Genomic DNA, 17305 nt, shown 5'->3' on the forward strand with positions numbered 1-17305 from the left:
TAATATTTATATGACTGATCCAAACACGAATATAAATGGTTTATTGTGATTTCTCAAAGTTCCAATCTCCTAGACGGGCTGTTTTTTTTTTTTTTTTTTTTTCTTTGAAGGGATCCGACATGGGAGAAATGGGAAGTACATGCCTATGTGGGTTATAAATATTTACAGTGTATTATGAAGTGTACACCCCATGATCTTGCAATTTATCTTAAATGCCTTATGATAAATGTTGTTCGAGGGAGCAGATTTCAAAGGGACCGACAGGGATGATCTTGGAGGGGGGGGGGGGGGGTTAGGATGGCGGCAAAGCCAGACCGACAAACAACCAAGCCAGGATTAGTTGATGTTTATCAGCAGCATTACAATTTTAGACTTTTTATTATTTTTATTAAAGATATGGGTTAATAATGCAATGTTTCTGGGATCACTGAATATGCACTTAAACCTTCTAGATGTCTATCGTTAACCGGGTTAAGACTTTGAAAATCAGCTGAATTAAAGTCGGGCAGTAATATGTGAGATGGGGAGTCGGTTTGGCGGGAAATTGATGGTAGATGGAATAATATTTTTTAATGATTCTTTATTTTATGTCTGAGACCGAATGTTGTTGTGCGTGTGTGCGATAATTCTATAATTGATAACATAACTAATTGGTGGATGGATTGAAAATGTGAATAATTCATATGTCATAATTTATCCTAAATATGCAAAACATAACATGTTTTATTCATTTGTGGGTATGTGTTTAATTTATCCATCTAGAAAGGGAAATGGTTTGAAGATTTGCACAATAACTACATGGACAGCGAGTTGAAATATATTTGTTTAGTTTATTGTGATATTATGGATAAGTTAAACACAGACACACAAATGAATAAAACAAGTTTTCTTTTGTGCATATTCAGGATAAATTATCGTGACATATGAACTATTCACATTTTCAATACTTTTGATAAATGTATTTCAAGCAGCAAGGCTCCTAGTGGATGACACACATGCTACATCCTTCTGGTCTGTGAAGTGGGTCGTAACCACAGACATAAAGAACCTAGGTTCTTTATGTCTGTGGTCGTAACCCTGTTTCAGTCTTTTTTTATTATGCATCTGAAAGCACACAAAATTGTGCAACAATGGTGTTTTTTCTTTTGTTATTCTCTTGCAATTCGATGACCAATTGAGGCCAACTTTTAACAGATTTATTATTTTATGCACATGTTTTTGATTCATCAAGTGAGAATAGACCTTTATCATGCTGTCAGTTTATTTTATCTTTGTCATGTTCCTTGTATTGAATTAAAATAATGAATGCTAATAATCATTTTGCAAATAGGAACCAGACTATTTTGTTCGTCCAGCCTCGGTTTGGTTACATTGATATCAATGGGAAAAAATTCAAGATGGCGGCACCATGATAAAGGTCTGTACTGGTCTTTGCCAATTACCAAAGGTGTCCAGTGCCTTTAAAATGCAATATGCAATTATTCCAAAGTCATTAAAGCAAAGAATTAGTCACCCGACTAGAAACCTCTAGAGACACTTACCCCATCATGAAGGGATTGAGCCAAAGACTAAATCATACACATATTAATATTGATAATATGAGAACAGATCATACAAAGAAAAGAACAACAATAATATTGGGGCATACAGAGCACACAATCCATCAACAAAGGATTATTTCCTTAAAGGCAGTGGACACTATTGGTAATTACTCAAAATAACTATCATCATAAAACCTTACTTGGTAACGAGTAATGGGGAGAGGTTGATAGTATAAAACATTGTGAGAAACGACTCCCTCTGAAGTGACCTAGTTTTCGAGAAAGATTTCCACGAATTTGATTTCGAGACCTCAAGTTTAGAATTTGAGGTCTCGAAATCAAGCATCAGAAAGCACACAAATTCGTGTGACAAGGGTGTTTTTTCTTTCATTATTATCTCGCAACTTCGACAACCGATTGAGCTCAAATTTTCACAGGTTTGTTATTTTATGTATATGTTGAGATACGCCAAGTGAGAAGACTGGTCATTGACAATTACCAATAGTGTCCACTGTCTTTAATAATAAGCCCAATGTCATTACACTATGGGTACGTTCAGACAGTTAGACCTGAACCGGTGGGTTCAAGGCCTTGCGTCCAGACAGCACTGAGTTAAACCCAATACGGTTTATCTTTGGTTTTAAGAGGTCAAAGCAAACGCTACCCGTTACTCTAACATCCTGTTTATTGTCCTGTTCATTGGTCACCGTGTGTTTACGTAATGATTACGGAGGTCAATGGGTCGTCTGTTGTGAGTTAAACTGCATGTTTAAAAAAAAAAAATTTATGTGATCTTTTGTGGGTTGAACTCGATTCTGTCTAACTTTAGTACCGTTCAGACACACAGATTTGAACTTGATCGGGTTGAACCATGAGTTAAACCGACTTTAGTACTGTGTCTGAACGACTCCTATATGACCAATAATGTAGACTCATTCAGCGAGCGGTGGTTGGTGCATAATATATGCATTTTTCAAGTTGCTTTTATTTATTTATTTTTTGCTTAGCCTGGTTTCTCTTTTTAATGTTTTTAAAATTTGTGAAGATATACATTTTGTATTGCAGTTTTAGGTAACCTTTTAGTTTTCAAGTGTATTTAAATCCATCTTTTTTTTTAAATGAGGTGGCAACAAAATTTAATGCTATGGTCTCGTTCAAAACTAAGTTGCATACTACAGACAATATTAGTTCCATACACACTTAGCAGTGTAGTCAAAATCAATGTAGGATTTCCTCCAGGTTATAAAACTTGACGCCCTTCAGACAGAGAAATAAATATTCAACATATGAGGAGTGAGTAGCACCAAAGGAGTTTAGATGCCCCCCCCCCAAAGGGAGTGAGTAGGGCAAAAGGGGGAGTAGATGACACTCCCACCCCTCTGATGTTCTGGGAGTGAGTACCTTCCAGATCTTGGATAAACCAGGAGTGAGAGTTATTTCTGACAAAAAAAAAAACTTTCTGAAAATACGATTAAAATTTGTTAAAATGGCTGAATGTCCACCTTTTGGTAACCCTCTGGGGGGGGGGGGAGGGGGAGCTTTAAAGGACCAGTGTCCGCAGTGTCTTTATATGAGGAAAAAGTAACAGCTGATTTTCTTCACCAGGCCGACTTAAAGCCATTGGACACTTTCGGTACAGAAACAAAAACTAAAAGTTCACAGATTTACAAATATGTTGCAGGGTTTACAGAAGGTAATGGTGAAAGACTTCTCTTGAAATATTATTCCATGAAACGCTTTACTTTTCTTGATATCGAGAATTACGGATTTATTTTAAACACATGTCATGACACGGCAAAACGTGCGGTGAAACAAGGGTGGGTTTTCCCGTTATTTCCTCCCGACTACGATGACTGATTGAGCCTAAATTTTCACAGGTTTGTTGTTTTATATATAAGTTGTGATACACGAAGTGTGGGCCTTTGGAAAATACTGTTTACCGAAAGTGTCCAATGGCTTTAAAAAGTCTGAATTCAGATAAAATTTTGACATTACACCACCCTGAGGCCCGATACTTCACAGAGGCAACAAAGGCCATTGCCTCCATGCCCCCTGGTCAATGCCTTGGTGCCCTTGAAATGCACCAGAAATTTACAACTTCTTCGCAGAGTGCCCTTCACCAAGAAGAAATTGCTTTGGTGCCCTTGCCCTTTCAAAAACATAGCATACAGGCCTGCACTCCTAGTGTAAAAGAGTCATCAGCAGTCCAGCAGCCGATTTCACGAAACTTTACGCAACTGCGTAAGTCCACTTGCGCAACGTTTATGGCGCAACTTACGCCATAAACGTTGCGTAAAGTTTCGTGAAATCGGCCCCTGTTCTGGAGTCCTATTTCTAGAAACTATTTAAGGCTTGAGAGTCTGAGCCTTGTAGAAGTAGGGTACTCCGTCATCTTCTTCTTCTTCCTTTCGAGTCCAGCTTTCGTGATTGAAGATTAACGCACTGCCAGACTAACCGGGGTGAACCCTTTCTCTTTTAAAAAACAAAGCATACATGCTTGCACCTTACTAATCACATCTAATCAAACTCCTCCATTTCTTGTACATTTTCATCTTCTTGTTGCCCGTCCGGTGGTCTTAGACTGTGGAGTAAGTCTCTCATAGCATCCATCAATGTTCCTAGACTCTGACGTAGATCTGTGTTAGGAGCCAAGTAACCCCCGGCTGCTCCCTCGGGGTTATCTCCATCAACTACGGCAGCAAGATCTGGTATTGCTGAACCTGGTGGCTAGAAAACAAACACAATACAATACATTATCAAAACAGGAGATAGAAGAAGCAGTCAATCTGATGTACATATAGTTTGTACGTCACCAATTAATGTGCTTGATGGCACTGGACAATGTTGGTAATTACTAAAAAGTATTCGTTAGTATAAAAACTTACTTGGTAACAAGCAATGGAGAGCTGTTGATAGTATGAACATGTTGAGAAACGGCTCAATCTGAAGTAACATGGTTTTTGAGAAAGAGGTAATTTTTCAAACTATTTAAATCGGAGAAAGACTTCAAGCCTTTCTTAGGCATCTGAAAGCGTACAAATTTGTGTAGCTAGGGTGTTTTTTCTTTCACTATTCTCTTGCAACTTCAATGACCGATTGAGCTCAAATGTTCACAGGTTTGTTATTTTATGCAAATGCCGGGATACACCAAGTGAAAACACTGGTCTTTGACAATTACCAAATGTGTCCATGGCCTTTGAAGTGGGACTGCAAGGTCAAATTCAGTGTTGTGATCAACTCATTTTCCAAAAGATTCTTTATAGAAAGAGTCCTTATAATGATGACAACTTTTTGGCTAGTTCTTTCTGTTTCTTTATCCTCAACGAACTACTGTGATTCTTTGAACAAAATTAATAAAGGCAATAGGAAATTTGTTACAGGAAATCGTGATATAAGAGACATAAAATAACTGCAATGGACTCATATAGTACACAAATAAAATTGTTAATATCATTTGCCAATCAAGAAGGACACCTGGGGTGATACTGGACTAAAATGAAAACATAGAGTTAATAAGAACTAGAGGGCGCACTGGTGATACTGCTGGAACAAACGTAACGGGACTGCAAGGAGACACGCGCGCCATTTTGTAAGATGAAAGTGAAATCAACGCCGTGGTGTTGATAAACACATGCTATGCAATGCTGTTTTGTCAACTTGGAAAATGGCCGCACACCAGGCCGCGTATCTAGGCTTGTTCGCCCTCTAGATCTTATATATAACTCTATGAATGACAGTCACTTACTGGTGGTAAATATGAAGGCATCATGGAACGGAAGAATTCTGAGAAGAGACCATGATTGGTTGGGATACCTGAGGCCTGCTGCCTGCATCAAATCAATCATAGGAAGTTGATTTAATTATTAGAATTTTTTTCCAGAATATCATCTACATAGGATTTGCTGCATTGCATGGCGAGGTATCAATATGTATTCACTATCGCGAAGTAGATGTTCGGGGGTTCGGGAGACTTCTCAGTTCTGAAAAGAACTGTCCTGCTTTTTTATTTATTACCTGGGCGGTTGGTATAGAAAATAGGCTGGGACTACTACTTTAGCTTTTAGGATCGTGACTAACTGTACTCCCGCGGGGTCAGTTCTTAAATTGGTCCCAACGTTTTTCGACTAGCTTGCTCTAGTCATCGTCAGGAGACTGAATATCCTCCATTTTAGTCTGCCTTATTTACTAATGAATTACTTTTTCTCCATCTTCCTATCTTGTCCTTTGTGTTTCCAACTTCTAGTGGACAAACCAGTCCCTTCCCTCAACCCCCGTCTCCCTATTCATTGCTTCTCTGCAATTCTCTATTCATGTTACTCCTCTTGCCTGCTTATGTGACACGTGTTCATGTTTGTTGCGTTTCATTAAGCCTTCGAGAAAATTCAGCAAGGGTCCAAACCTCAGGCCAATTATTTTTGCACTTCCATTTTTCTTTAGGAAGTTCATGAGAATATATATGCCAACCAAAGCGAAGTACATGTATATGTTTCAAATCAACTTTAAAGGACCATTTTTATACACCATAGAGCTTATATACAACACCATACCTCGGTGGTCTATGATAGGAGACTAACGAGTCCCTTGGAGGGAGGGGGTCATAAAACAAGACAGGTGTATTAGCCAGCTCAGGAGGTAAGCTTATCAGGCGGGTGGGTATCCGCTTGCAATTTGCGTGCATCGATAGTGCTAGTCTACACTATGATAGGAGACTATAGTGTACTTTGGAGGGAGGGGATCATAATCAATCAATCAATCAATCAATCAATCAAAAGAAATTTATAAAGCGCCAAAATCAAAAGTTTGCTCTAAGGTGCTGATGTATGGGCACAAACAGGAGAAACGTTATTGATGATACACCTCCTGAAACAGGTGAGCTTTCAGGAGTGTCTTGAATGTATGCAGTAAAGTGGTATACGACAACACAGGTGTATAAGTCAGCTCTGGAGGTAAGCTTATCGGGCGGGGGGGTATCCGCCTGCATTTCGGGCATTTCAGCTTGATGTGCTAGCTTGAGCATGATGACAACCCTGAAATTAAAGGACCTTTCTAAACACCACAGAGCTAATACATAAAACTATACCTTGGTGGTCTATGATAGGAGACTATAGAGTCTTTTGGAGGGAGTGGATCATAAGACAAGACGGGTGTATTAGCCAGCTCTGGAGGTAAGGATAGAGTCGCATCTTTGATGTCACTTAGAAGAATATGACGATAAACATTCCTCGGTGTTCCTTGATATCTCATCTGTCTCCTGAAATAAAACAAATGTTGAAATTTTCTTCATAACCACAAGACAAAGTGACGCCAAACGCTTGAAATATTTATATGTTTGCTGAGAAACAAGTCTAAAGCCCGGTTGATAATTCCTGCAAATGCGAATGTGAAGCAAGTTTTGACGTCGCATGGCTGTTTTCACACACGGTCTTCGAATGTTTCACAGGAGTTGAGCACAGCGGTGGATTTCACAAAAAGTTAGGACTAGTCTTATCTCGAGTTAGGACCAGTTACTCGTCCTAACTTAGGACTATCCATGCAATTTGTGTATCTCCTAGGACTAGTCCTCTTTGTGAAATCGACCCCAGGTCAACTAATGGGAATTATTTGTTACGAGTGAAGAGAAGCAATCATAGTAAAGCATACAAGTGTACAGACTAGTGCTGGGCGAATAGTGAAATTTTGTTATTCGGATACCGCTGGCCAACTATCCGAAATTAACCGGATATTCGAATAATTTTTTTCGCCGCTAGAGGGCGGTATTTAATAAAAAATAAAAAATAAAAAATAAAAAAATATTTTTTTTTGCCGCTAGAGGGCGCTGTTCGTTTGTGAATGAGATCATATGGGCGGATTGATATAAGTTTTAGACAGTGTCACTCGGTTCATTCATAAAAATGACCGGATCTTATTTAAAGATGGCGATTTGCTTTTTCTTTTGATCGTGATTGACTCTACGTGAAGGAAAACTTTTGTAATCTTTGAACAAATTACGTCAGAAATGTCATTGTTTTAAATCTTCACGGAGGTGAGCATAGTTAAATACTTAATATATGCTGTTTTATGCTGTTTTAATAGAAGTTTCATAAGGATTCAGAGAAAACATTCATGTCAGTTGTCGCCCGACGTCCGCGAATATTCGGATATTAAAGAATATCCGGTTACTCGGTTGTAATTACAGAAATATCCGGTTTGTAAATAGGTATTCGCGCCCTATGCGGATATCCGGTTAAGAAAAAAAAGGCATTCGCGGTTACGGATAGGAAAACCTATTCGCCATTAACCGGATATTCGAATAATTCGCCCAGGCCTAGTACAGACCAGAATTCCAACCTACATCCCGATGACTTAACCACCGGAACTTGAGTTTGATGCCTTTAAACTGCTCGGCCATGTTTTTCCCTTTCTTGTAACTGGCAGTTCATCTGCGTTTTCTGGGACAATAAATAAACAATAAACTCACTTTGCCTGGTATTCTTTAATCAGCGGTTCCTTGTTGTCCACCCGTTGTAATACAGCGCTAACGTTAGTCTCTAACCACTTCATAACCTCAGGTACCTTCCACATGGCATGGTTACGTGCAACATATAGAGATATCAGCTGAGTTAAAGCTTTCGGCTGACTGGAAAACAAATACATGGCATAGGTAATAAATATATCACAAAATGGTAAACATTGGGTGATTTGTGAAAATATTAGTATTAAAGACACTGGACAATATGAGTAATAGACCCTTCCCATGAAATATGTAAATTGCACATAGCGCGTGTGCACTAACGTTTTGGTTGGCGAAATGAGGGAACATCGCGCTGTTTTGTACACGGCCAATGGGTGTGTGACGCAGACGCGATTGCGCGTCTGCTTAGTGCACAACTCTATGGCGTTTGCCAACCAACAGGGTCTGTACGCATGCGTGAATGTGATTAGCATATTTCATGGGAAGGGTCCATTGTCAAAGACCAGTCTTCTCACTTGGTGTATCTCAACATATGCATAAACAAAAAAAACTGTGAAAACTCAATTGGTCGTCGAAGTTGTGAGATAATAATGGAAGAAAAAAACACCCTTGTCACAAAAAGTTGTGTGCTTTCAGATGATTGATTTTGGAACCTCAACATCTAATTCTGAGGTCTCAAAATAAAATTTGTGGAAAGTTACTTCTTTCTCGTTACTTAAGAGGGAGCTGTTTCTCACAATGTTTTATACTACCAACAGCTCTCCATTGCTAGTTACCAAGTAAGTTTTTATGTAAGTAGGTTTGGGATGCTGTCATTTGTTTCTTACTTGCAATGACTTGATACTGAGAAGAATAGATGTTTCTTGACTGCAGCGTCTGGCTGGACGCCACATTTCTCCAGGAGTAACATCAAGGCCTAGTAGGAACAAAAATCATAAACAGTGTAAAGAAATATTCCGCTAAAGATTAGACAAATATTCAAGATATGAAAGCTTCAGAAATATTTCTTATTTATTGAGAGAGAAATTACCTCTTTCTCAAAAACTATGTTACTTAAGAGTGAGCCGTTCTCACAATGTTTTTATACTATCAATAGCTATACATTGCTCTTGAACGAGTAAGTTTTTATGCTAACAATTATTTCAAGTAATGACCAAAGGTATCCAGTGCCTTTAATGAATATGGATTCTTACCGATGGATACATGAGAAGAGCCGTTTGTACTGCAGCGTCAGCTTTGGTCGTATTATCATCTTGATTTGAATGGTAATGAGCCAGAGCGACACTGAAGGCAAAGTTAGGAAGCTGAGAGAGATTCTTGTGGGCCTGTCGGACAGAACAGTCAAAGTAAAAAAAAAAGAGTGTGTTTTGGCGGTCGTAACCAATAACTGTTTCGGTCACTGGCCAGTGATTAACTAATGGCAAGTTCGACCAAAACTGTCATTGGTTACGACCACCAAAACGCACCCCAGTATTAACGGTTACAAAAGGCCTATGAACCATAAGAACCTATGCAAGACATAGGCCTAGTTCATGGCCTGACATTCCGACCCTAGCAGAGTCTTTCTCGAAGGCTAAAGAGAAAGACTTTGAGAAAGACTCTGTTAGGGTCGAAACGTCAGGCCATTAACTATTTTAAGTACAAAACAAAGAAGATAGAAAACAAAGATAAGCTCTCCATTGGACATGTGTTGTTTGCACTAATGCAACATTGTAATAATAAACTACAAGGGAAACTTACTGGGCAAACTCAAGTTACTGAAAAATGATTTGGAGTTGAGCAAAGACAAATTTACTAGAGCAGGATTTAAGCCAATGGCCTCAAGATTAACAAGCTGCGCTCTACCAACTCGGTTAACTTGCTCGTATGTTAGCGGTCTCCCTATTTGTCAATATCTTTGTTCGGCTGCCAGTCAGAAGCAATACAACCGTAAACTGCGGTTTGTAACCAGGGATCACACCCAAGTTTATAATACAACCAGGGCCCAATTTCATAGAGCTGCTAAGCACAAAAATTTGCTTAGCAAGAAATTTCTTCCTTGGTAAAAACAGGATTACCAACCAAATTTTCATTTGTTGCATATTGCCTGTAACTGGTATTCAGCTGTTGTTTGCTTGTCCTGAAAATCACGTGAAAATTTGGTTGGTAATCCTGTTTTTAACAAGGCAAACATATCATGCTAAGCAAATTGTTATGCTTAGCAGCTCTATGAAATTTGGCCCTGGAAAGCGGCAGCAGAGGGATCACCTCAGGAATGCAATTTTTCATTTAGATATCAAATCATAAACTACAAGATGTATTTCTTGCAGACATGATATTTGGTGATTGGAAAATTTGATTCAGTACAAGGGCCGACCTACATTATCGACTTTAAAGGCAGTGGACACTATTGGTAATTACTCAAAATAATTATTAGCATAAAACCTTACTTGGTGACGAGTAATGGGGAGAGGTTGATGGTATAAAACATTATTAGAAACGGCTCCCTCTGAAGTGCCATAGTTTTCAAGAAAGAAGTAATTTTCTACGAATTGAATTTTGAGACCTCAGATTTAGAATTTGCGGTCTTGAAATCAAGCATCTGAAAGCACACAACTTCGTGTGACAAGGGCATTTTTTCTTTCATTATTATGTCGCCACTTCGGCGATCGATTGAGCTTAAATTTTCACAGGTTTGTTATTTTATGCATATGTTGAGATACACAAACTGTGAAGGCTAGTCTTTGATAATTACCAATAGTGTCCACTGTCTTTAATACACCTTTCAGACTATTTAATCACAACAATTCTCAGTGTTTCAAAGGGCAAATAACATCGAAAATCAGACTAATGGAGGAGGAATATCATCATCATGCCTGATTTCTTGTCAGACTTTTCTAAGTTTATGGTATACCTAAGGAAACCAGGACATCAATCCACTGCTATTGTTACCTACCTCCCATTCACTAAATATTCTTATCAGAAACTCATGTTGATCAGAACGCAATGCATAATGGTCTATCATCAATAACACACCAAGTGGATCAGAGTCCGGGTCCAGACTGAAATTAAACAATTATACAGACTGATATTAGGCCAAAGGTCAAATTGACCTTTAATTAACACACTAAGTTTAGGAAAATGAGAAAATTGCAAATTGCTAAATGCAAACTGCAAACCAAAAAGACCTATTGTATAATTGCAAAAAAATAGCTAATGGCCTTACGTTTCGACCTCTTTTTGTAGGACTCTGTTAAAGAGCAAAAATAATTTAACCAACAAATGAACGAAAATATATTGACCAACAAAAGAGCAAAAATGTTTTGCTCAAAAGCTAGGGTTGAAACGCCAGGCCATTAAATATTTAATGAATTTTGTTTACAATTTGTTTTATGCTCATGAATTTTTCACATGTTGAACAAATATTGTAGGAATACAAACAAAATTCCAAACCTTACCTTAATAGTAATTTGCATAATTCCAAAGCCGTGCGATTTGCTCCCCTCTGTCCAACAAACTCTAGATGTCTGAAGAGTGCCAGAAAGACGGCTCGATTCTCCGCCCTCCTATAGTCAAGACGACAGTTCCCTTGTGTTAAACTGAACAGCGTATGGAAACTACACTCAATGTTGTATAGCGCCCTCTCTGGGGAAATAAAGAAGAGGTTGAAATCATTCTCTGAAATGAAATTCTGATTCGGGAAAACTGACTGGCGATTTACTGTAATCACAAATTCACTATGAGCTGTGCGAGTCAATGATTATTGGAGCTAGCAGCCATTACAAGGAGGGTATAACTTTGGTATCTACGCAAAAGATGTATGACCGTAAAAACTTACTTGGTAAGAAGCACTGTAGCTCTTTAAAATGTATAACATTTTTGAGAAATGATACTTTTCAAACGAATGTGGTTTTAGACAGAGGAATTTTTAAAACATTTAAATCTGAGAAATTGTTCTGCATGAAACGTTTCTCAGATTGTTAGTTCCAATTGCGGATTATAACCGCTCCGGTTTTTCAGCCTTACATGTATCTCAAAGACGGTAACACCTTTTGGAATGAAAATGTCACAAGTTAGTTTAATTGTATATATCTAGGAATAAAACAACCGAACATATTGTTCTGAGTCCTTACCAACAAGCTCGGCAGCCATCTGTCTGTCCTCACTCATCTTACAGACTTCACTCAGTTGAAGAAGAGTATCAATGTGATACGGATGCATCTGCAGCAACGCCTTTATAAAAACAACATCGAATCCAAATTTATATATACTCATATTGACTGGCAATGAGGTAAAAAGTGTGCGTCTATTCCCCCCGAGGGACTTTGAGTGACCAGGGGTGGATTTCACAAAGTTAAGACTAGACTTATCTCGACTTAGGACGAGTTACTCGTCCTAACTTTAGACTACCCATACGTTTAATATCTCCTAAGTTAGGACTAGTCTTAACTCTTTGTGAAATCGACCCCTGAAGAGGGATCGGATTCCCGAGGCCAAACATTTTATTATTGTTATTATTAGTAGTAGTATTTTTTCCTGCTATTTGAAGTGCTGTTTTGATTAGTTTGAAAAATTCTCAACTTTTCATAAAATGTTCACCAGCTTTGGATCTCGCTCAGAGGTGAGTTATGGTAAGGTACATGTAGGAAGAATGAGACAACATGGTAGGGTGGTATTACCGTAAGATTCTGTGGATTCATAGATTCAACTGCGTCTAGAAATTGAAACTGTACTTGTTGATAATCCTTGGAGTGCTCCAGCGTGAAGAAATGATTCCTGTTGAAATTGTAAAATGATAGAAACAGATATGTTTCATATTTGGTTTGAATCTCTAGGTATACCCAGGGTCCAATCCCATTGCGCTGTTAAAGGGTTTGGGTTCTTTTTGGAAGGACACAAAACACACGCGTCCACAGATTTTCATTAAACTTACACCGTTTAAAGGCAGTGGACACTATTGGTAATTGTCAAAGACTAGCCTTCACAGTTGGTGTATCTCAACATATGCATAAAATAACAAACCTGTGAAAATTTGAGCTCAATCGGTCATCGAAGTTGCGAGATAATAATGAAAGAAAAATAACCCTTGTCACACGAAGTTGTGTTCGTTTAGATGGTTGATTTCGAGACCTCGAGTTCTAAATCTGAGGTCTCAGAATCAAATTCGTGGAAAATTACTTGTTTTCTCAAAAACTATGGCACTTCAGAGGGAGCCGTTTCTCACAATGTTTTATACCATCAACCTCTCCCCATTACTCGTCGCCAAGAAAGGTTTTAAGCCAATAATTATTTTGAATGATCACCAATAGTGTCCACTGCCAGTGGACACTATTGGTAATTACTCAAAATAATTGTTAGCATAAAAGCTTACTTGTTAACGAGCAATGCTGAGCTGTTGGTAGTATAAAACATTGTAAGAAACGGCTCCCTCTGAAGTGCCATAGTTTTTGAGAAAGGAGTAATTTTCGACTAAAATATTTGACTTCAAGACCTCAGAATTAGATTTTGAGGTCCCGAAATCAAGCATCTGAAAGCAAACAACTGCGTGTGACAAGGGTAATTTTTCTTCCATTATTATCTAGCAACTACGATGACCAATTGAGTTCAAATTTACACAGGTTTGCTATTTTGTGCATATGTTGAGATACACCAAGTCAAAATACTTGTCTTTGACAATTACCAAAGGAGTCCAGTGTCTTTAATGGATTTGGGTACTTTTTGTGGGACACAAAACACACACGTCCACAGATTTTCATTAAACTTACACGGTTTAAAGATAATGATGGGAGAAAGCTTCCCTTACAATATTACTTGCTGAGGTGCTGTAAGTTTTTGAGAAATCAGTGAAACATTTTCACAAAAATAATTTTCGTCCCAATGAGACATTTCAGCATGTACAACAGTTAACACGCCTCTCTTGAAAACATTGCTCTGTGATTTACAATTTTTTTTCTTCTGAAACTGAAGCTGAAACTTCTAAAGGTACACTATATTACATACTTCATTTATAGTGAGTAGGGATTCATTATGACAAATAAAACTTGTTTTGTAAGGCCAAATTCAAACACAACTAATCATCTTAGAATTCTTCATTTCAGAATTCAAAACAAGATCATCCTTCTGACATTCAAGGCTCTCCATGGACTAGCCCCTACCTATGAACAGAGCCTGATTCAGCCCCGTAGTGTCAGGCCGGGTCTGAGGTCATCGGGCAGTATGCTCTATGTTCCTCTGACCCGTTTATCCAGCTATGGGGACAGGGCATTCAGTAACATTTCACCCCGCCTCTGGAACTCTCTTCCTCAACATCTCAAGGACACACATGACATCTCACGATTCCAACATTCTCTCAAAACCCATCTCTTCAGATTAGCCTATAAAGATATCGAGTGAAATTTTCTTCTTGTTCTTGACCAGCGCCTTTGAATGTTATACAGATACAGTGCACTTTAAAAATGCTGTGTTATTGTTATTATTATTATTATTATTATTATTATTATTATTATCATCTTACCCGCCTTTAGTTTCAAGCTGTGTCATGGACAAACCGGTTTTTCCTATGTGTGGCCATTCTGCTTTGGGATTGACTAACCATGTTGATCGCTGATAAGTTTTACGCCTTCCTCTTCTCCTGGAAAAGAGTTATAAATAAAAACAAAAACAAAATGTTAAAACCTAAATGGACTCTTTTAAACTGTTGCAGTACCCGCTGCTAAAATGTAGGATTTGAATGGCCTCTAGCTACCATGCAATATCGATGGTCTAGTGACGGTAAGACACTGCTCTAGAATTGCAAAGGTCTTTGGTTCGAATCCCACCCAAGTAATATCAATTTCACAGAACTCGGGGAAAGTACTGAGTATACAGTCCTAACACACATCAATGTAAGGGTAAAACCAAAATGAATGTAAATTACTTCATTGCATTGGTTCAAGACCCCCCCTCCCCCCCCCCCAATAGTCTCTTGCTGAATACTACATGGTGGCAGCGGTGGGATCTACACGGTCATCAAAATAACAGTGTTGGGCAGGATTGGAACCCCGGACACCCACTATCTACATCAATACCTCTGGTCATTCTGCCTGACTACGTTGGACCCAAAGATTCGTCTCATCTCATTCTCTGCGTTCAGATTCTTGTGCTCAATGGCTAACACTGCCTTGGTATCTACGGTAACAGATGAGGATGCTGTGGATGTGACTCCCTCGACCGATGGTCCATTTGGCAATGTTCCAAGCATTGCGTTTACTTGTCGTATACTTGCATCAATTTCATCTTCCTGTAGTTTCATGAAATGTTCAATCATTTTAAAAGTCAATTAAAGACATAATCACAAATTTGTAGAGAATGTGAAAAGTAGTTGACAAATTTGAGATGTCAGGACTTTTTGTGACGCTCCTTAAAACCATACAAAGTTTTTATTTACCACCAATAAAAAAAACGAATAATAAGCCATTTTCACACTGTATCTCAACTCCCGATTGAGGGAGGCTAGATGATCTTTGTTAACCCCAGTTACCCGGGCACAGTTTCACACTGGCCTATCTTGAAAGTTGATGGAGGCTTTAGGTTTATTCAAATGAAACTAAAACTGAACCGTCCTTCCTTTTTTTTCCTTCCTTCTCTTCTTTTCTTTTATCTTATTGGCTAATTTGTGATTAAGTTCGCTTTTCTGAGAGTCCCTGGCTTCACAACCAGAATAAATCTTTCAGTGGATAAGGATACATTCTAGCAATAAGGCCAAGTAAAAAAAAGGAACATGTTTAGCGTCCCCGCCCGCTTTCTTTTTAGAGGCCGCCTCTTTTTTTTATGCACATTTTTTTTTTTATTTTTTTTTTTAAGGTTATTTTAAATGATCTCAGCTAAAACAATCTGAATGTCTTGTCTGAATGTCTTGACCAAAATGTTTCATTTATGTATTGTGTGTTTGAACAGTAGAAAAAACAATGGATATTTGACATTTTAAAAAGAAAGGCGGCCATCTTGAAATAAAAAATAAAAAGCCCCCCCCTCTTTCCTTTTTTGAGAAACCCGGACGCTAAACATGTTTCTTTCTTTACTCGGCCTAATACAAACATCTTCAGGAGCATCTTGGACTTTGGTCTCCGCTTCACTGTGTTTCTTTTTCTTCTTTTTCCTCCTCTTCTTCTTTGCTCCTGAGGTTGTTTCACTCTGCGTCGATGTAGCATGGTTTCCTTGCATTGAAGTTTCTCTTCTCTCTCCATCACTTTCCACTTCATTTTCGTCCTCTTGTAACTTTTTGAAAGATAAGATATTATTACTGGTAACTTAGTCTGACAAAGCCAGTCAAGAAAAGAGTTATTTTAATTATGCGTGACATTCTAAATCAATTTTTTTCTGAAATTTGTCTTCAAGTTGACAGAAAGTATTAAATATTAATAATATATTTTATCTTCACAAATTTGAATCCCCCAATCAATCTGAGAGGTCAATCCATATAGCAACTAAAATGTTATATTTTAACCTTTATCGTGAATGCAAAAAATACACAGTACGTCCGCTACCCGTACCGGCGATTCCATGGGCTGCAGAAGCACCATATAACTTTTCACTACCACTCGCTGTTTTGTGCGAGTAAATTATGAAAACGAGAAAATAGAACTTTAGAAGCTGTTGCAAACAACTTACCAACCAAAAGGACCGAGGTGAAGTTATAAAAAAATAAAATAAAAAATGCTCTTTTTGTCGTCAAAAGTTTACATATGTTTTTTAGTATCCTGCCACCATCATGACCATTTTTCACACACGTATTTTAATCAAAGGAAATATATCATTTCAAGAGGACGGCAGGATAACATTATATTGGACAATATGTAGAATTAACTCACTAAATCAAAAGGGTTGATTGGTACACTGGATCCACCCCGATTATCACTGACGTCATCACGATCATCATCTTCCGAAGATGAAGAAGGAACTTGCAGTTGATTCAACATACTGTCTCCATGAAGTTTTCTCATAGCTCGTGATGACATCTTGACAAATCTTATGAAACTTTCAGTTTCACTCCAACTTTAGTTAGAACTTAGACACACAGTATGGATGGCATGGATGGTTCCGTATTGTGTGCTATTCATCTATTGTTTATTCAGTATTCAGGTAGTTCGATACTTCGGCATTCATATTTTATTTCATTGTTTTGGTTACTTCTTGTTCTTGAACTTTTTGTGAGCACTTTCTTCCTCCTTGCCTTGACATGCTTATCCCACTCTATGATTGCTGACCCATGACGAAGTGTACACCCATCGTAAAACAGTGTCTGTGGTCACTGAACTCTATTAACTATGCCACACACGCATTCCCCATTCCCTAG

At 38.2% G+C, this 17305-nt stretch overlaps 1 protein-coding gene across 1 annotated transcript; it reads right to left on the minus strand.

Moving 5' to 3' along the window:
- Positions 1-2523: 2523 nt before the first annotated feature.
- On the minus strand, positions 2524-17236 carry LOC139934619 (ribosome quality control complex subunit TCF25-like). The gene is made up of 14 exons (XM_071928910.1): positions 16821-17236; positions 16048-16227; positions 15039-15250; positions 14486-14602; positions 12651-12747; positions 12105-12204; positions 11430-11616; positions 10928-11033; positions 9186-9317; positions 8820-8908; positions 7999-8157; positions 6622-6792; positions 5287-5368; positions 2524-4268 (listed from the first exon to the last, which is right to left on the minus strand). Exons 1-14 carry the CDS (start codon positions 16965-16967, stop codon positions 4059-4061), a joined length of 1989 nt encoding a protein of 662 aa, XP_071785011.1. The 5' UTR covers positions 16968-17236; the 3' UTR covers positions 2524-4058.
- Positions 17237-17305: the final 69 nt, after the last annotated feature.

The sequence above is a fragment of the Asterias amurensis genome, chromosome 3, assembly GCF_032118995.1.
Source record: "Asterias amurensis chromosome 3, ASM3211899v1".
NCBI lineage: Eukaryota > Metazoa > Echinodermata > Asteroidea > Forcipulatida > Asteriidae > Asterias > Asterias amurensis.